Source organism: Brachypodium distachyon, chromosome 1, assembly GCF_000005505.3.
Source record: "Brachypodium distachyon strain Bd21 chromosome 1, Brachypodium_distachyon_v3.0, whole genome shotgun sequence".
NCBI classification, from domain to species: Eukaryota; Viridiplantae; Streptophyta; class Magnoliopsida; order Poales; family Poaceae; genus Brachypodium; species Brachypodium distachyon.
The window spans coordinates 15,852,489-15,873,520 of NC_016131.3; the positions used below are offsets into that span (position 1 = coordinate 15,852,489).

The 21,032-nt window shown below is 50.2% G+C and overlaps 2 protein-coding genes across 3 annotated transcripts; both read left to right on the top strand.

Annotated features, from left to right (window-relative positions):
• Positions 1-5,606: 5,606 nt before the first annotated feature.
• On the top strand, positions 5,607-8,025 carry LOC104582025 (MAP7 domain-containing protein 1-like). The gene is made up of 7 exons (XM_010231292.1): positions 5,607-5,768; positions 5,869-6,007; positions 6,077-6,242; positions 6,468-6,825; positions 7,370-7,472; positions 7,552-7,605; positions 7,799-8,025. The coding sequence occupies exons 1-7, from the start codon at positions 5,607-5,609 to the stop codon at positions 8,023-8,025; spliced, it is 1,209 nt and encodes a 402-aa protein (XP_010229594.1).
• A 9,189-nt stretch (positions 8,026-17,214) lies between these two features.
• LOC100842292 (probable mediator of RNA polymerase II transcription subunit 26b) lies at positions 17,215-20,315 on the top strand. Of its 2 annotated transcripts, none has more exons than XM_024457625.1 (8): positions 17,215-18,232; positions 18,330-18,481; positions 18,586-18,641; positions 18,733-18,854; positions 18,952-18,994; positions 19,086-19,384; positions 19,479-19,614; positions 19,852-20,315. In XM_024457625.1, exons 1-8 carry the CDS (start codon positions 17,795-17,797, stop codon positions 19,983-19,985), a joined length of 1,380 nt encoding a protein of 459 aa, XP_024313393.1. In that variant the 5' UTR covers positions 17,215-17,794; the 3' UTR covers positions 19,986-20,315. The 2 variants fall into 2 exon arrangements, with proteins under 2 accessions (XP_024313393.1, XP_010234825.1); XM_010236523.3 differs by having other exon boundaries at positions 17,220-18,232; positions 19,473-19,614.
• The last annotated feature ends 717 nt before the right edge of the window (positions 20,316-21,032 follow it).

A 21,032-nucleotide genomic window follows, 5' to 3' on the forward strand; every position in this document is an offset into this window, starting at 1 on the left:
CGGCGACTGATCGGGCCGTTGGAGGCCGTTGGGACTTGCCACTCTCTCGTTCGTCGTTCCTCCTCCGTTTACTCCATTTCTTTTCTTTCTAATAACTAATGCGTCATCGTTTCAAAATTTCCATGCCTTTTTCAATAGCTAGCGGTACTGCAAGTACGCTGCTAAGTGTGATTGGCGAGAGAAAATTCCAAATGATTAGAGTAGTATTAAATTAATGGGATTGATTTGTAATTAATTTGGGTTTTTTTATTGGTTTACCCTAATTGATTCAAAGCTTTCCAGATTGATCGATTCATAACTAATTGGGTTTTTGTGACAGATTGAAAGCTTCTAAATTTGTAATAATTGGATTTCCAAAATGATTGAAAATTTCCTGAATTAGACGCTATGTGGAAATAATGTGATCGACTGGCAATTAATTGTTTTTTTTCCTTTCTAAGTGATAGGGTCAAGGGACTAGCTATGGGAGTGGCATCGGTAGGTAATTAAAATATGGTGTACACCATCCATCGTCAAAATGGCGTGGGCGTTAGATTTAGATGGTTGGATGGCCAAGATTTTTTGGATCCGCTCTGACTAATTTTAGTTGTACTATATATAAAATTGTAAATGAAACCTACCGTACAAATAGAAACCTAAACGTGCGTTTATGAGGACTAGAATCTTAACGATGTGATTAGTAATACATAATATGTTATACTTGATGCCTCTTATTGATGTGCGTAGAGTCATCCGCGAGTGGTGCCGAGAGAATCTCAATGATGACTCTAACGAATGCTATGGTTTTAACGAAAAAACCATCACACTGACGGGTCAAAAGCATGCCCCGTTAGTGCTAGCTATTACACCACTGACGAATCTTAATTTCAGCATGTCGATAGTAAAAGTTCAGCCAAAAGTATGAAAAAGCTAGTCAATAAAGCTTGGCGATGTTGCCTCGCAGTCCTACCCCGAAAACCTATGTTAAGGTCCTCTTTGATTCAAATAAAATCCATAGTAAATTTGGAGGCTTTTATTTATAAAGATTTTTTTTTCTACGGACTAGCTTTCATGTAACTTCAAAGAAAAAAATTCATGAGTTGTCTATATGGCGACTATGACTAGCACATAAGCATTGAAGCAAGTTCCTAGAATTTTTCCCTTGGTGCAATCAGAGAACTTCAATTGCACATTAGTGCGTTTTGAATTCTTGTAGCATTCAACATACCGTTTCTTTCGAAATTCTACGAATCAAAGAGTCGTCGCTCATAAAAGCACCGGAGTATTTAATTTGCAGGGAAGACCAAATCAGCTGCTAGAGTTCAACGATCAATGCAGAAGCCGGGGATGTCCTCCTTTTCGGGAAAATAAAAATAGCTGCTAGAGTTCATATGTATACAACTCCACCACAAGTCCATTGATGGTAATTTTTAATACTATCTTCGTCCAACAAAAGATGTCAAGCTTGTCAAATTTTAGATGTATCTAGACATGACTTAGTGTATAGATGCATTCAAATTTGATGAAAATTTAAATATCTTTTGTTGGATGGAGGGAGTAGCTAGTTATCCTTGAAAAATATTGGAAGAGTACGTAGCTTAGTTATGGCGCGCTGGCCACGTATGTCTGCACTCCATTTCTGGAATACGGGGTTCCTGGACTGTTAAATCTTCTTGCATGAATTTTCATTCTATAGTAAAAATAGAGAATAAATTATTTGCATCAAACTTCATTGGTCATAGAAAATATTGATTTTGTATCGTATGGAGACTGAATAATATGGAAGGATCGTCCTCGCAACGCATCGGATCGTTTTGCACGAAATTGCGCGTGTGTTTTAGACAAGGACCGCGACCGCGGGGGAAGCTAGTGCATTCACAAATCACACATTGTTTTGTTCAACATGTGCATACAAATACTCGTTTCTTATTTGACGGAAACATACAAATACTCGTTTTGACTTGGAAGGCCGGCTGTTCCCCTGGAACAACGGGATATGTAACGAGAGGATGTATAGTTGTATATATATACTACCGAGTACTGCCTGTCAGAATATACGCACGCATCCGCCTAGCTACCAAACTATAATTGCAAACACAAGCACAAGCCGGCCGTACGAGCACGAACGTGCCTTACGCCCTTACAGCTTAGCCAGCAGATTGCTGTAGCGCCTAATCTATACATTAACTACATCAATTAAACCGTCACGCAAGTGCATCCGTCACGTGCGGATTAGCACAAAATAGCTTAGCAAGCGTCCCGTCAAGCCCAATCCTGCATGGCCCAAATCGCTGGAGAAAGTTGCAGCAATTTCACAGTATCGACGTATTTTCTCCGTGTCATAGTGTCGATGACGGAGGGAGTAATACGTAGAACCGCTTTCAGTATTTCCTCCATCTCATATTAAGTGTCGATGCAATTTCATAGTATCGATGTATTTCCGACGGCAGCCAAAGTATACGGCTGAAAATCCTTCTAACATCTAACCCAAGAATCACTCATCTGTCTGAAAATGAATACTTGATCAAAAATTCAAAACCCAAGACACGATGACAGAAGAGCTCGCCGACGTCGCCGTGGACGGATAGCGTATTAGTGCCCGCCATGTGCTTGACCGATTCGTGCCCAACTGAACTACTGAAGTGTGTATACAGATTCTTACTGCTGCTTATAAAATCGACAGAATCTCACAGTACACTTTTTGTTTCTTTATTTTAGGGTAGCAGTGGTCGCGGCCCGAGAGTAAAAATAAGTCCGGCCCGTTTAATTTTCCAGAAGGCCGAGGATTGAACCAAACCAAAAGTAGTTTGGGAACAGGTTTGGCCCATCGTAGTCTAAAAAAAGGGTCCGGCCCATCTGTTAGTTTGCAGCTCTCGGGCCGGGTTTGTTGCTGAGCCCTGGAAAAGAAAAACCGAAAAGGGGCGACCTCGTTGCTCCAAGTACAACCCACACCATTTGTAAAGGATTCTCCAGACGAACCTGAACGATTCCCATTCCCCTCCCTCTCTCGCTCTTTGGAAAAAGATGAACCACGGCGAGAGTCAGATAGACAGAGACAAAAAAAAAGCAGAAGAACCAAACCGCAACAAGAGTCAGATGGATAGAGACACCCATAAGGCGGCTTTTCTTTGGACCTAAGGCTTAGCTTTACCCGTATGATTTCGGTGTTGCAAAAGCATAAGTACGCCTAGTATTATAATTCTGCACATGTGTCGTGATGGTGTCACGACAGATGTCATAGGATGGTTTAACTTGGGACCGATGGACGATGGTGGATCCGGAGGACAGAGGACGTGAAGAAGAACACGCACAACACCCGCAAGAACACACAGATCTACCCAGGTTCGGAGTCCTCTTCTAGAGGTAAGACTCCTACTCCTGCCTTGTTGTATTAGCCAGGATAGAGAAGCTCTACAATGGTGCTCCCTGAGCTGTATTCTTGGAGAAGCCGGGATAGAGAACCTCTACAATGGTGTTTCTTGAACTGTATTCTTGGAGAAGAAGAAGAAGAACCGTAGAATGCTCTCGTCTCCCCCTTCCCACAGAGGGGTAAGGTTCTAGGCCGCACATCGTACACTGCCATGTGGGCCGAGTCTAACGTCATCCTCCTTGGGCTCCATCAGGCACGCGGCTTGGTTCCCTCTAGGCAGCACCACAGGGGATAAGGCAGCTTTACTTTTTCTGCCAGCCGGCAGCGGGTACAGCTATTCTCTGCCGGCTTCCGTCATAGATTCCCTTTCGGTGCTTCTTTTGCATAGTCGCCTGGCACCGGCGTACAGGCACTGACTGCTTTTCTTAGAGTGATGATGGCCCCGCTTTACACCGCACCGCGCGGTCAGGATAAGACCGTTGAGAGATCTCGGCTACTGCCAAGACCAACGTGCTCATCCTTGTCCAGCAAACTCGTAAAGCAAGTGAGCTGCACCGGCATACACCGGGTATGCCGGCTTAGCGTTAGTTGTACTCTGTGATGCCGGCGTACTTGTCTATGCCGGCCTTGCCTTCGTTATCTCGGCTAGAGTTGTGCCATTATGACCCTACCTGCGGTCATTCCCCCGACACTAGTCCCCGAAGCTGTTGTGGTCCGGCATAAAAAGATGTCGGGCTGCGACAGTTTCCCATAAACAGACCATCAACGCTTAGCCGAATCCAGCTAAGAAAGATGCCGAGATTTCCTCAGGTTCTTCTAGCCGAGATCAATTTGATCCGAGACTCCGGGTTATCATACTTATCCTGCTCGCAGCCGAGATTCTTTCCTCTTCATGACCGACAATTTAAACCTCACTTCTGCCGACAAAATCGCCACCAACGGGAGGATAAGGCTTGAGTTACTGCCATCGTGCTTTCTGAGGCGAGCGTGCCGTCGTGTCGGGCAATAAAGCCGACAGATCCTTTAAAGATTGGGCTTCGGTTTCCACGCGCGCACACATTCTCCGGATCTCGCGGGATTCTCGGCGGCACGCCGCGCAGCAACCGAGCAAGCGCCTTGATGGACATAACTGCCCAAATCGCATGCAATCTTCCCGTTAGCCACTAAGGGGATTGCACGGGAAACGCGCATCCCATTACTGCGGCTCGGGTATAAAAGGAGGAGGAGGGCGTGGGCGGAAAGCCCTTCGCACTCCTCGCTCTCTTCGCCCCTTCGCTCTTCTCTGCTCCTCGCGCACTACACCGTCTGCCCGCTCTGAGCAACTCCGCCACCGCGGTTTCTCGCCTCCGAGCTTGCAGCCGCCACTGCTTCGCCCGCCACCACTTAGGCCTCCCTCGCATTCGCTTGCACGCCCGGGCCTCACACAAGCACCATCTCCACCGAAACCTCCAAACCCTAGATCTACTTTCCTTTCATGGCGTCTTCTTCTCGCGCTCCGGCCGTCGACCCTGCTGCTCAGGCGTAGCAGAGGACCAGCTTCGAGCACGCCGCCTGGGAAGGCTCCGATGTGACCTCGGCGGACATCGAGTGGCTCCGCCGCTCCCGACGAGTCCCGGAGGAGGTCCCGTGCCGGGTTCCCGACAAGGAAATCGTTCCGACTCCAGAAGACGGTGAGTGCGTCGTCTTCCTCTCTCATTTTGAGCGCGGCTTCGCTCTTCCGGCCAGTGATTTCTTCCGCACTTTCCTCGATTTCTTTGGCCTTCAGCAGCATCATCTCCTGGCGAACGCCATTCTCACCCTCTCAACCTTCGTCACCTGCTGTGAGCGTTATCTCGGCCTCTGGCCATCCGTTGACCTGTGGTCCCGGTACTTCATGTTCCGGCCATAGGTTCTCCCAGATAAAGATAATCCCGGCGCCACAAAACCGATGACCCAATGCGGCGCCGCCACCATCGTCCCTCGCCGTAACTCAGCCTTCCCAAGGATCCAGGGTCTTGAGTCATGTAAAAAGTGGCTCAAGACCTTTTTCTATGTCAAAAACTCCTCTTCGGCCGACAAAATCAACTTACCGGGGTTCGAAGTCAGCCCCCCGGAAGAGAAGAGGAATTGGTCCTTCGACCCGAAGGAGACCAATCCGGAGGTCAACAAGATCCATGCCGTCATCCTCGTGCTCAAGGAGGAGGGTATGACAGCCGACGATCTCCTGGCAACTTTTGTGTAGCGGCGGCTGTGCCCGCTCCAGTGCCGGTTACACAAAATGTGCTTCTACAGCGGTCAGCTCGACCCGGACCAAGTATCAACAGTCCGGCTTGACCAGGTCGACGTCCGGCGCCGGGTCAAAGCGATCGCAAAGACCAGCCTGCCGGAGCGGTGGAGCGGGGGTATGCCGGCATACAGCTGGAAGCACCGAGCGCCCCCGGTAAGTTCCTCGTTTAAATGTAACTTCTACTCTCGTCCGATATAAGATTATACCGGCCTTGCTTTAAATTAACCCGGCGGCACCTGACTTTTCTCTGCAGAGGTTCGCCCGTCAAGAGAATGAAGACGGGAAATCCCCGGACAAACGCTTTGCGGCCCCGCGCCTGACCATCGACCATGAGGATCCGGACTCGGAGGACTTCATGCCGATTGCTCACGCCGGCCCTCGCCGTACGGAACGTAAGAGTCTCTACCATCTTCTTGTAACCGTTATAATTCTCATAACCAAAACGCTTATTCCTGAAACAGCTGACTCGGGCCATGCCGCCGAGGCGCCTGAACCGGCTGCTGCTACTGCTCCGGTTCGGGAGAAACGCGCGCTTGCAAAGCGTCCCGTCGAGCAGAGTCTTCCGCAGAACGTGAAGCGGAAGAACACCGCGGCACGTGGTCCTAAGCCAAAGCCCCTGATTGTCGGGTAAGGCTGTTATTATCTCCTCCTCTGATGCCGTCTTCCTTCTTCAAAATCATGCGAATGACTAAGCTTTTTATTTTTGCTGGGAGGCTTTAACGGCCACGCAATCTCGGACGTGCGTCGCGTCCGAGATCCCGGCGGCTCCCACTTCCCGCGCCGAGGTTTCAAACCCGGCGGTGGGCGGAACTGAGACTCCCGGGAATCGATATCCCTTGCCCGGGATGTCAGCCCAAGTGCCGACGCCACGGTCGTCGGCGAGACCGAGACTCCTGCGGCCAGGGTCCCCGCAGGCGAGGCCGCCACCGAGACCGCCCCTACCTCGACTGCAGCCGAGACATCGCAGGAGCCACAAGCTTCTGAGACGCTGCAACAGCCGCCAGCTTCGAAGACGCCGCCGCAGCCGGCTGCAGGTCCTCAAGGACCTCAAGGGCCGCTGCCAACCCCGACGCCGCCTCCGTCTCCATCACGGCCGGCGGACGCCCAACCTGCTGCCGCCCAGGCCAAGAAGGCCAAAAACCCTGCTGCTGCAGCAGGGCCGGCAGCCCAGGGTTCTGTTGCCCCGCGGCCTTCTGTCAGGCCGCAGGAGGTGCCCCTTCGGACGACCAGCGGGCATAGCTGGTGGTCGTTGGGCCAGTCCATGATATGGACTGGAACAACGCCGACCACTACGAGGTGACTTCGAACACCTTGCAGTCGGCTCGGCAAAGCCCGCTGGTGGGACCTTCGCCCGCAGCAACTCCGGAGTCAATCTCGACCCGGATGTACCAAGCCCGGGTGGCTCTATTCGAGGCCGGCCGAGCCACGGAGGTATGAAAAATCCTTCATAAAACTTCAAATTCTAAATTCAGCATAGTATCCATATTCCTAGTCCCCGAGGTTTAGGGCGAGTAGGAAATAGTCGGCCTGAAGCTTGTCCCGAAGAACTTCAAACACCTATTCCCCGAGATTCGGGCCGGGTTTAGAATAGTCGGCCTGAAGCTTAGAATCCTTCAAACACTTATTTCCCGAGATTCTGGCCGGGTTTAGAATAGTCGGCTTGAAGCTTAGAATCCTTCAAACACTTATTCCCCGAAATTCGGAGCATTAACTTCTTTTTGCAATAATCCTAACTGTGTACCACTGTTTTGCAGCTCTGCATGAACAAGCGCACCGCCATCTTCAAGACTTTGCTAGCAAAGTATAAGAAGTTGGAGGCGGAGCACGAGGCGCTCAAAATTGAGCGCGAAAGCCAAGGTAAGTATCTTTGACCAGAAAAGATTTTTCGTCCAAGTATCAATGTTCTGCGAGAACTAACACCTGCTCCTGTTCACAGTCAGGGACAGCGCCAAAGTAGCGGAGCTAGTGAAGCGCGTCGCCGAAATCCAAGGTAATTCGTCGTTCGTATGCCGGTTCCATATTAGATATCAAGCTCTGTAATATATGTCTGTTAAACAGATGAGAAGACTCGGTAGGCCGAACTGCATCGGGAAGAGGTGACCCGGCTGCAGGCGCAGGTCGCAGCACAGGCCGAGGCGCATCGAACCGAGGTGAATCAACTCACCTCGACCCTCTCTTCCCAGGCCGAGGAGAAGATTCGGCTGGAAAGCGAGGTGAAGAAGGGCGAAGATTTAGCGACTGGCGGGAGTCGACCGCTCGCATCGGCGCCAACGAGGCGTTGTCATTCGTACTATCATGGTACGACGGCATCAATCTTGATGTGCTACAATCGATGCGCGCCGACTCTCGCTACCTCATGGACCCGGAGCTGGTGGCGAAGCGTAAGGAGCAGGCTTACTCCTTCATCTAGTATGCCGACGTGCATACGTTTGTGGAGAGCCCGACCTCTGAAGCTGACGCCGAGATGACCGACGGCGAAGAGGAGGAAGCTGCGGCCGAGGAAGATGTTGTGGAGTCAGCCTCCACCGGGTGATGCGCCGAGTTCCGGCGCCAACCCCTCCGTCTCCTCTTAGCTTAGTCACTAGCAAATCTTAGAAAAAATTAGATCCCCGGAATGCTGGGCGCATATGTAATCCGGATAATTCTGCTTGTAAGACATCACGGTTTTAATTTAATTAAGTCTTTTGCTTGCTGAATCCCCGACCGAGTCCTCGAGTTTAGTTTTTCTTTTAGTGAAATTTTACAGCTTTGGTTCTTTTGTATGCCTTGTCGGCGTTCGACGTATGAATCACAAAGTCATAAAACCACTCTTTCGAAAAAAGGTAACTCGAAGAGTTCGCTCGGCGATAACCGAGTTAAAAAGAAATGCCGAATTAAGATAACATGTATCTCGGATCGGCTCTTTGCTTGTTTCCGTAGTCATCTTTCGTGTGCTCGGTTATCTTACATCCATCTCTAACTTGCCATGAAGCCGGGTTGCGGACAGCAGCGAAGTCATAGAGGGGTTTTATCAATACCGACACAGTACTAGACCGACATAAGATTACGCAATTAAGCCATGCCGACATACAAAAGAAAATTGTAACAGAGCAATTAAATGACACAAAAGTCCCCGAGTTTCTTTTAAGAACCCGGCGAATAATTTCATTGTCTTAATTGTAACATTCAACATAAGGAAAAAACGATACAAATACTCAGCTTTGAAGTATAGAACGGATGGAGCAATGCTACATTCCATGGCCTCTTGTTCTCCTCTCCTGACCGATCCATCTTGTTCGCCTTAGGATCTTATGCATCTATAACATAGTAAGAATCATTGTGGAGTGCTTTGCTCACAACGAAGGGTCCTTCCCATGGAGGTGATAACTTGTGCATGCCGGCTGTGCGTTGCACAAGTCAGAGGACAAGATCTCCTTCCCGGAAAACTCGCGGGTAGACCTTTCGGCTGTGATAACGCCTTAGGTGCTGTTGGTAGATGGCCGACCGAGATAGAGCCAATTCCCGTGCTTCTTCGAGCAGGTCGACATCATTTTCTCGGGCCTCTTTCACCTCGGCCTCCGTATACATGGTTACTCGTGGAGAGTCATGTTCAATGTCGGCTGGTAAGACAGCTTCTGTCCCGTATACGAGGAAAAATGCCGTGTAGCCTGTAGAGCGATTGGGAGTCGTCCTGAGACTCCATAGCACAGCCGGGAGTTCATCTATCCAGCATCCTGGAGTGCGCTCCAATGGTTCGATTAGCCAGGGTTTTATGCCGGCCAAAACCATGTCGTTTGCCCTTTCAACTTGCCCATTGGACTGAGGATGTGCCACGGAAGCAACATCCAGCCGGATTTTCTTTTCAGCACAGAATCGCGCGAAAGGTCCCTCCGCAAAGTTCGTTCCATTATCCGTAATGATACTGTGCGGGTACCCATATCTCAAGATGATATCCTTCAGGAATGACACTGCAGTTTTGTCGTCACACTTCTTTATCGGCTTGACCTCAATCCATTTGGTGAATTTGTCAACCATTACCAGAATATGCGTCATGCCTCCTCGCACCCGCTTGAACGGTCCTACCATATCCAAACACCAGACGGCGAAGGGCCAAGTAATTGGAATAGTCTTGAGCTCCGAAACCGACATATGTGTCTTGCTGGCATATCTCTGGCAGCTGTTGCACTTCCTGACTATGTCTTCCGCTTCCTGTAATGCACTCGGCCAGTAAAAACCATGGCGGAAAGCTTTGCCCACTAGCCTTCTTGAAGATGCATGGTGGCCACACTCTCCTTGGTGAATATCCCAAAGTATCTCCTGCCCCTCTTCCGGCTCGACTCATCGCTGCAGGACGTTAGTAACGCTCCTTTTGTAAACCTCACCATTGATGATGGTGTATGCTTTCGCTCTTCTCTGGATTTGCCTTGCCAACAGTTCCTCTTCCGGGAGACTCCCATCTTTGAGGTAGGACATTATCGGTTGCGCACAGGCCGGCACAGGACGAGTGGTGAAGATTGGCTCATCCGGCTCGTCTATCTCCGATGGCTCAACTGCCATTGTTTCTGCTGAGTTAAGGCGCTCAGTCCTCGGGTTACCGGAACCGCTGCCACTATCAATTTCCATGGGAGTGGCGCTGAGTTCTGAACTCGCCGGGATAAATATAGACTCCGATTTTGGCGATGGTTTGATAGATGGCTTGCGTAAATGCTCTAGTGCCACCCCAGTCGGAATGGCTTGTCGTGTTGAACCGAGTTTCGATAATGTGTCGGCTGCTTCATTTTCTGCCCGAGGTACGTGGTGAAACTCGCATCCTTCAAAATGGCCACTGATCTTCTGAACCTGGAACCGATACAACGCCATGTTGGCATCCAATGCGTCCCAGTTGCCGGAAACTTGTTGGACGACTAGATCGGAATCACCAAAACATTGAATCCGGCGGATTCCAATTTCTTTCGCCATTTTCAACCCGTACACAAGTGCCTCATACTCGGCAACATTGTTGGATGCTGCGAAGTGAATCTGCAATACATACTTAAGTTGGTCGCGCTTTTGCGAGGTTAGAACTATGCCGGCACCAAGCCCACTTTTCATCTTAGAGCCATCAAAATGCATCTTCCAGTAATTAGTTTCCGGGGCCGGTGGTTCATACTCCATCTCGGCCCAATCCACCAAAAATTCTGCCAAAGCTTGAGACTTCACGGCATCTCGTCTATCGTACTGCAGCGCATAGGGTGCCAATTCCACAGCCCATCTTGCGACTCGGCCGCTCGCGTCTTTGTTACTCATGATTTCCAAGACGGGTGCCTCGCATATAACTCGGATCTGATGTGCCTCAAAGTAATGCTTTAGTTTCTTTGCCGCCATATAAACACCGTACGCCATTTTCTGATAATGGGGATAATTCTGCTTGGACAATGACAGCACCTCGCTTAAATAATACACCGGCCTCTGCACCGATTTGCCATCTTCAATTTTTTCCACCACAATGACCACCGACAACTCGGTTGGTTGCCGCGATGTATAACAACATCGGCTCCTTCTCCATTGGAGAGGCGAATATTGGTGTCGTAGCAATCATTTTCTTCAGCTCCTGGAAAGCTAGGTTTACATGTCGTGTCCACACAAATTTGTCGGTTTTCTTCATCAGTTGGTACAAGGGCATAGGATGGGCGCCAACTGTCGTGGTGGTGTCACGGCAGATGTCATAGGATGGCTTAACTTGGGGCCGATGGACGATGGTGGATCCGGAGGAGGGAGAACGTGAAGAAGAACACGCACAACACACGCAAGAACATACAGATCTACCCAGGTTCGGAGCCCTCTTGTAGAGGTAAGATTTCTACTCCTGCCTTGTTGTATTAGCCGGGATAGAGAAGCTCTACAATGGTGCTCCTTGAGCTGTATTCTTGGGGAAGAAGAAGAAGAAGAAAGGGAAAAACCCTAGAATGCTCTCGTCTCCCCCTTCCCATAGAGGGGTAAGGTTCTATTTATAGGCCACACGTGGTACACTGCCATGTGGGCCGAGTCTAACGTCATTCTCCTTGGGCTCCATCGGGCACGCGGCTTGGTTCCCTCTAGGCAGGACCGCAGGGGATAAGGTAGCTTTACTTTTTCTGCCAGCCGGCAGCGGGTACAGCTATCCTCTGCCGGCTTCCGTTATATATTCTCTTTCGGTGCTTCTTTTGCGTGGTCGGCTGGCACCGGTGTACAGGGGTTGACTGCTTTTCTTAGAGTGATGATGGCCCCGCTTTACACCGCACCGCGCGGCCAGGATAAAACCGTTGAGAGATTTCGGCTACTGCCAAGACCAACGTGCTCATCCTTGTCCAGCAAACTCATAAAGCAAGTGAGCTGCACCGGCATTCACCGGATATGCCGGCTTAGCGTTATTTGTACTCTGTGATGCCGGCGTACTTGTCTATGCCGGTCTTGCCTTCGTTATCTCGGCTAGAGTTGTGCCGTTATGACCCTATCCGGGGTCATTCGCCCGACAACCTGAAGACAGGTAATACCGCTACAATCGACCGAGGAGAGCAATCAAAAAGGATAACGCACGCACGCACGCAAGCAAGATTGCAAGAACCCGCCGTCGGAGCACGCGCGACGCAACACACGAACAGATATATATGGTGCCCGTCCGCTAGCGCTGTGGGTTCCGTCAGCAAGTCAAGCCATTTCGACGCCTGCACGACAGCACAAGGACGTACAGAAAAGAAAAAGGAAATCTGCGTGCCTCTAGTTCGTCCTTCCGGAAAGAAAAAAATGCGGCACGTAAAGTGGACGGAAGCAGTATTGATGTCAGCTCAGTTTTTGATACATTCTGAAATCCCAGAACACGGTGCTGTATTACCAGAAGTACTTTCTTTTTCTCAGACAGAACTATAGTGCTCATTGACTTGTCGTCTACGATCTTGAAACAGAAAAGGCTTTTGTTAGGAAAAAAACATTCGCGTACCGTGTGGAGTCAGGATCTGCAAAAACGGGGGCACATGGACTGCAGCTGCTGGCTGGCCCGAATCGACGGCCCGGAGCACCCAGGCTGTAGAAACTAAAAACTACTCCGTACTCCGTAGTCGAGATTCCGGAACGGCCAGCCAGAGTCCATGGGCGGATCCGCCGTGTAGTCCATGGGGCTAATGCCTCCACTCAATTTTGTTATACCATCTTAAATGTTAGATTTCCACCATTAATACTCCTCTAATTGAAGTTATAGCTTACTAAGAATGTCTAAAGTGCCCTCTTAATTATTCCCCTGGCTCCGCCACTGCCAGAGTCATCCGTCCTTCCTATCGCGAGCAACAGGTGTCCATTACGCAGCAGAGAGTTGTTTGTTGATTTGCGGCGTGCCGCGACGTCGACGTCGGTACCGCCCAAATCGGGGAAGCGGGACTCGTGTGGGGTGTGGCGAGCGGGCTACGTCGGCCACGCACATACCGCAAACGGGGGCAGTGCAAATCGAGCTCCGGCTTTTTTCGGTTTGATTGATAAGACCCAAACCCAGCGGTGGACCGCACATCCAATCACCAGCAGGCAACTGCTGCTGTATGCATCTGTTGGGCGATTGGTCACCGGTCACTAGGGAGCTAGTGCGCGACGTCGACTTGTGGGAACCTGGAATCGGTGACGGGGAAAATCACTCTAGCTAAATTAAGCTGCATATATATGTGTAGCTTTGAATTGTCTCAGGTCAGCTGGTGGAGTCAGAATGTCAGATCGATCTACCGTGCGGAGGCTGCGATCGACTGGGAGCCGTCGGTACCGAGACTGCCGTTTCGGTTAGTCGGAGGTCGCTCAACGAACTACGCGCAGGAATCCTTGCAAGAAGGGTAGTTGGGGTTTGTTTCCGAGAGCAGACGATGATGGCCGTTTCAGCACCGGAAACAATCTTTTGCAGCAAAAAGTAGTCCTACTTACGTACGTACTCCAGATGACTTAGGCGAACGAAAGTATATACCGCCGCATTTTTCGTTTTCGTCAGTCTTTGGTCTGTCGTGTTTTTCTCTCTCTCTTGCCTTCTCGTAGCTAGTGGTACTACCAGGCTATACCAGCGCGACGCCGGTTTTCCGACAGAAGCATCGGCGGCCGTGTGGGCCCCCCAAGCATGCACCGTACGCGTTGAGCCCGATTCGTTGAACCAGCGGACGGACGCGCAGGGCAGGAGCGAGACGGCAGGCGGGCAGGGCATCAGCGCGTACCATTGACGACGAGCGGATTGAATGCACGCAGCACCGTCCCTGACTGACTGACAGAGACCAGGTTCAGTCACACCTCACAAAAAGAAAAGAAATCCCTCTGCGTGGGAAGGCCGAAGGCGGGCAGGCAGAGCATATGCGCAACAGCAGCGTCACGGCTGAGGCAGACGCCGTCTCGGCACACGGCACGCGCACAAAAATTGCATGGGAAATTACTATGTCTCTCTCCGGTCAACACAGAAACATCCTACGGACGGCCAGATTTGAAGGGCGGGTCCAAGTAACAGTGACTCCGGACTCCGGAGTCCGTCCTTGTTAGCATGCAGTAATAACCCCGCTAATTATAAAAGGAGCGAGACACGCCGTACGTGCGTGCGGCTGTGGAGAATATTCGTCGGAAACTCGATCGCGTGCATCCCATCTTGAGACTCACGATCGATCCAGCAGAGCACATTCTACCAAATGAACGGACAAAAATGATGTAAGCTCGTACGTCACAAAGTCCTAGTTTAAATCCGTGCCAATCTCTATGAAATGGAGTGAGTAGTATTGCGCTGCGGAATATTTGCCTATAGTATCAGTCTCGTTTGATTTTATCTCCTTGACATTACGTTTTGGTTCCTCGAGCTACCGTGCGTGCACGTCGCGCGGTTTTAGTAATACCACGGATCGAGCCGATCCGTACGATCGAGCAGCTGCGGGGGAGGAGGACACGCACGGCACCGCATGCATGCAGCCATGCAGGGAGATTACGAGACACACTCACCTGGCGGCTGGCGCCTGCCATGCAAATGCACAGCACTGCATGTCTGCATGGCACCACCGCAGCGCGCACGTACGTTGCACTACTGCCGTACCATTGACCCGCCGGATCGAGCTGAGCTCTGCCCAAGACGGTCCCGGCCGGCGCCCTCCCGCCCGAAGCCGGATGGAAAATTCTTCCCCGCCCTTCCCAGATTTCCCCGGGAAGCCACGGCGGGCTCGCCCAAATGGTCTTTTACCCGCCGTGCCGCGCGGTTCTTTTCACTTTCCCTCTCCCAGCGTCGCGCGGGAGCCGTTTCCCTTCCTTCCTTTTTCTTTTTCCACCCAGCGTTTCGCGGAGGACGCGTCGTGGCCGTTGGATTGGATTGGATTGCGCGTGGGAATGCACAGGTGTTGCGCCAATGAGAAAAAAAAAGAAGAAAAGGCTGCTGCTCCAAAAAAAAAAAGCTGCTGCTGCTGTGGTGCAGCTTCGCAAATCGGTCGGAAACACGCGCACGCGCAGTGTTCCCTCACTCACTGACGACGGACCGGCCGCGACGTCACTCCATGATCCACGTGCAAGGCCGGCCCAGCTGACCTGAGGACACGACACGACAGCTTCGCCACCGGACGCGGCTGTGTTCCTCAGCCAACCCAAAAACAGCCACCCCGCATGTAAATGTAAACCACAAAAATCTCAAAACTGCCAAATTTGACAGGCGGCATCAGTAAAAATTAGGCTGGGTCGTCCTACAGAAACAAAGCGAACACGCACGCTGTGTGTGTGGGATATTCGGAGCTCGTGCATTCGGTTTGGTTGGGAACGCACAATCGCTCGAGCACTATTTTTGCAGGAACAAACAACAATCCTATCTAACAGGGCGTTCATTTGATGGTGCGGAATATTTTTGGATTATTTTTGCAGGAACCCGGCATATGTGCTCTCCCGTGGAATATGATCCGTTGCAATCGGTCCCGCTTGAATTCATCTCGTGGACAACCAAATTATGTACATCACTCCGTCCGGAAATAACCGGCGTGGATTTATATAAGAATACATATACGGATCCAAGTCACTTATTTTCGGACGGAGGGAGTACATCAAAACAGAAATAGTGAAGGAATGGCTCCTCAACATGTATGTAGATTGAAATGGTCTTTCGTTGCGGTTTAATGTTTCTTTTTCATAACAAAAGACAACCAACCAAGAGTACATCATAGCCTCACGACTCAAGAAAGAGGTTGTACAAAACACAGTACGAATGAAGTTTTGTTTTCCTTTGTTGGCTATGATAGCGTGGTAAGTTACCCATAGAAGGTTTTAAAGAGTGGTTACATGGACACTAAATAACCGAAGCAAATTTATCAAAGCAAATTCATGCTTGAGTTTCAATAAAATGTGTTTGCTGGGTGACAGTAAAACGTGCATAAAACCATCTAACAGATCAAAGTCGGTCGAGCGAATGTAACTTCTGTGTGACTACGAGACACGGGTGAACCCATCCGACATGCCGGAGTCGTTCGAGCATTGAATAATCGAATCACTTTCTATTTAAGCAGATTTTTTTTCAATTTGAATGACCGTAATTGTGTGACAACAAGACACGCGTGAAACCACCCCCGCATGCCAGAGTCGGTCGACGTTCAATAACCGGAACACTTTCTACTAAACATTTGCATTTTCCTTCATTCGAAGGTATGTAACCGTTGCGTGATAGCAAGACACGCGGGAACCCATCTAGAGTGCGGAGTCATTTGGAAGAGCTTCCTATTTACGCAACTGCATTATTTTTTCATCATAACTGTTGTGTGGCAACAAGATTGCGCGAAACCAGCTGGCGTGCCGAAGTAAACAACGGAAGCACCTTCTATTAAAAGTAAACAACGGAAGCACCTTCTATTAAAAGCAACTGCATTTTTAAAATAGGATGAAAACAACTGTTGTGCGACAGCAAGATGCGTGTAAAGTCATTTGGTGTGTCCGGATTGGTGGAGCATTGAATAACCGAAACTTTTATGAGTTGCATTCTTTTTTATTTGAAAGAACATACCTATTGTGTGACAAAAAAATACATGTGGACCCATAGGACGCAACCAGAGACGTTTGAGCATTAAATAACTGTAACTCTTTCTGTTTTCACAACCTATTTTTGAATTTGATTGGACATAACTACCGCGAGACAGCAACACACATATGCACCTATGCGGCGCGCCAAAGTAAATAATTGAAGCGCTCTCTATTTTAGCAAATTATATTTGTATTAAATGAGTGCAACTGCCATCCGATAAAAAGATGCACCCAGACTCATTCGACAACGTGCCAAAGTCGCTCACACATTAAATAATAAAACACTGTCTATTTGATCAATTGCACTTTTGAATTTGAATGTGCGTAACCACCGTGCGACAAGAATGGACACGAGAACCATTCTAATATACCCCCAATAACATGTGACTAAAAAAATCATTTTTCCCTGCATCAAGCATTTTAGTGTTAGCAGAGCATGTAACTTTCGGAACGCATGATACAAAATAGCTAATGTGATTGTTGTTTGGTTGAGAAAGCCCGTTTTCAAGTCAGCCCACCGGCTTCACGAGTTCTTGGCTAGAGGATTGTTCCACGTGTTGTGTGTGTGTTGGGGGGTGCTTCTACCATTTTCGAGAAACGCGCCGTGGCGCCGCACCCACTAGCTAGGGCAAGAAAACCCAAACCACATCGCTACGAGCACACGGAGAAGGCTCCCCTCTTCCCTTTCCTCCCTCCGAGTCCGGATTGCGGCGCACAGACCCGCGAGAAATCGCGCAGCAGCCACCACCACCACGCAGTCGTCCCCTCCCCCCATCCTCGTCCTCTTCCTCCACTCGCTCGTGGGGGAGGGATCGGCAGGTAGACTAGACAGGACAAAGATCGGAATTAGCCACGCAAACCAGGGGGCCGTCCGTTGGGGGGAAACCTTTTTTGGTTTTGTGTTTTGATGATATTGGTGTTCTTTCGAGTCCTCCTCATCGATCGGATGGTAATGGCATGCCAATCCCGCTGAATCGGTTGTGTGAGAATTTGCTGCGTAGACTTTGGGTTCGGTTTTGGTTCTGGGTTGGTTAATTCGTGAGACTCGTTTTAACGGGAGAAACTGAATCGTAACGGAACGTAAATTTTGACCAATCTGTGTGTATTCTATCTATCAATCCAGAGGGGGAGGGAGGATTTGATAGATTTTGAAGTTTCTGGGGGAGGGGGGTTTGGTGAGGAGTCCGATCGGTCCGGCGATGGCGCCGCCGCCGTCCACGGACTGCTGGGCCGCCTTCTTCCGGGCGGCCGGGGACGGCATCTTCGACCTCATCGAGGCGGCCATCGACGTCGCGGCGGCCGACCGCCCCGACGCGCTCCGTGCCAGGCGCGACGCCATAGCCGAGCACCTCTACACGGCGACCCTCGCCGTCTCCGGCGCGCCCGCTGCGGCGGCCGGGGCGGCGGCGCGCCCGCCCGCGCCGGTGCCCGCCGTTGAGCCGAGGACAGAGGCGCTGCAGCAGAAGCAGCAGCAGCTCCTCCTTCCTGAGGGCGCCGCCAGCGTCCCGAGCCTCTGCAGCTCGGACCGCGCCGAGGCCATCACGGACGACGGCGCGCCCCGCCGCGGCGAGGGCGACGACGCCGTCGCCGCCGAGGCCGAGCGCATCAAGGCCGCCCTCGTCAACTACCATGAAAAGGTAGCTCCAATCCCCTCGTCCTCCACACCCCGCCCGCTGGTTGTTGTTGCCTGGTAAACTGGTGCTGAAATCTGTTTCTCTGCTGTGTTGTTTGCAGTCGGAGGGGGCGTTGCTCGAGCTGCTCCGGCGGCTGCAGCAGCTGGAGTTCACGGTGCACACCTTGAAGGTCACAGAGATTGGGAAGACGGTGACCAACCTCCGGAAGCACAACTCCAAGCAGATTCGGCAGCTTGTCCGGTTGCTCGTCGGGTGAGTCCATGTTCTCTGTTTCTGTACGTGTCTTTTGTTACCGATATCTCATTTTTCGTTCGTCTTATTCGTTCGTGCCTTGGCCTGTTTGATGTACACCGCAGAGGTTGGAAGCTCATAGTTGATGATTGGATGAGCAGCGGTGGTGACGCCATTGTTGGTAGGTTGCAAGCAAAAGAGTTAACGATGATTCAAGTTTTCACTTTGGTACATCTATCTTATTATTGTTCTGTGCTGCAATGCTTCGCCAGATCACACCCCTCAGTCCATGCATCCTTCAAATCTGGAGCAGGAAGATCGAGGGCTCTCTTCTCCTGCCATGGACGAGGGTGCTCTCTTGGCCACACTGAGCACTTCCATTGGGCTCTCCGAGGTATTGGATTTACACGCGAATCAATCAGTTCACACCCTATGTGATCTTATACGAACCCGTGCATGATCTGACACTACTCCATCTGGGCATTGCTCAGGACAACCAGAACTCGCGGTTGTTTCATGGAATAGATGATGGAAGTGAGTGATCATACCCTCTTTGATCCCCTCCGATGCTTCTTAGCTCAGCATTAGTGTTTGACATCTTGGCTCTTCTGTAAATTATCTGCAGATACAAGGAACAGTGGGCAGCGGAACCTGGGATGCCAAGAACCAATTAGAAGGCCGCCACTGCCAATGGCCCAGCAATATGACCCTGACCAGAGCTGGAGGCAGGAACAATCTGCAGCGAGGCAGTCACGGCCGCAAGAACTGACCAATGGGCAAACTAAAGAGCAATTTATCGCAGCCATGCTGGCGAGGCCCCCAGCCTCAAATGCTAAGCCAGGTCCTGTGAGACCTCAAGTGAGATCTAAGCCACATCAAGATGCCTCACCGGCTCAAGGGAGACCACAGTCGGTGCCATCTGATGTGAGCATATTGCAGTGTGAACCAAATATGTATGCTTGTCTATTTATGCAAATGCTGACTTGGTCTGAAATCTGTGTCTGCTGTGTAGAAACAGGTAGGCAATTATGATGCAAACTCAGTTCGAGCAAAGTTAGGGCTCGCGAAGAATGCAAAGCTAGAAATGTCAAATAACTCGAAGCTAGAGGTGGCAAAACGAAAGCTTCAGGAGGGCTACCAAGAATTTGATAATGGTATGTGTCTTCCACCATGATAGTAGGTTTCAATTACTTATTGCAACATCACATTATTCCTGGAGCTCTCTGGTTACAGAATTCCGATTTGAACTACTTGACCACCTCTTAGTCTTAGGTTTGATTGCAATCAAACGGTTTAGTAAAACTAATTTTGTATGTGAGCATGAAGCTCCATTTTGTTTGTCTTATTATTTGTGCTTTGAGTGTTGATACCAATTTATTTTGTCAATGCAGCAAAGAAGCAGAAATGTATCCAAATGGTGGATCCGCAGGATGTTCGGAAGCAAGGGAACCGGAGCGGGCAGCCTAGTGGCAAGCCCTGGAACAGCAGCAACACCAACAACAACCGGAATTGGTCATCGAGGTGACCACATTCCATTCAGAAACCAAACCATTCGGAAAAATTTCCTCCCTTCCCGAGCCGCGGCTTAAGTTGCTAGTCCACCCCCAGTACATAACAGCAATAAGGCATTTTTTTTTCCTTCCTTAAATGCAAACTGCATTCATCAGTGCCACCCTACCAAACAGAACATTGCGGCTCGAGAGCCGTGCCGCTGCTCCCCAAACTTGGCTGTTCATAATGGCTGGCTTTACCTAGTGTGTGTCAAAACTTGTAAAAAGATGAGATGAGTTGGTGATACTAATTGTTGTTTTGTTTCCTCGGGGATGAAATAAAATGCAAGTGCTTCAGAACAACAGCCGGAATGATCATGTTCTCTGCTTGCTCTTGTGCCCTGCTTTGCCCTTCAGGCTCAAAAGGCCTTTTGGGAGCCGGTCTCTCTCTGTCTTTTCACCGAATTCAGAGTAGAGCTTGTCCCCCCCTTGCCAAAGACTTGGACTAGAATTGGCAGTGCATCACGGCCACAAGGGAAGTTTTTCCTTGTCTCCTTGCTGTGCCTAGTGTTAGTATCATTCTTCTTGTCCGCAGAGTTTTCTTCAAACTCAAAATTTTGCCAGTATAATTCTCGCCACCAGGCTATCTTGTGTTGAACAGAACTGGTCAATCTGGTTGAGCTCTTACTAGTACTATTATTTCCCATGCTATACGGCAGCCTTTGTGTGAACACCATGGACTACGCTGCGGCTGTTTTGAATATTTTTTTTTTGGTCTCTATCTGTTTTATTTAAAAAACAATCCAAACGGATTTGATCATTCATCAGCCATGAATAAATGGCTCGTGGGTTGGCCTTGACCTTTTGAGTGGCATCCATTTCCCGCGTGATTTCCAAGGTGACGCTACCAGGTAAGACTGACTCGTGGGTCCAAGACGCTCAGCCAGGACCGTGGCCCCACGTTTCAGTGACAGGGCATTCTGCGTAAGTGCGTAGCACGTTCCACGTGGGCCACCCAGGCCGTTTAAACATGGAGGGAAAGGAAAGCGTTGGCCTCTTCGCCGGATCCTCTGCGCAAGATG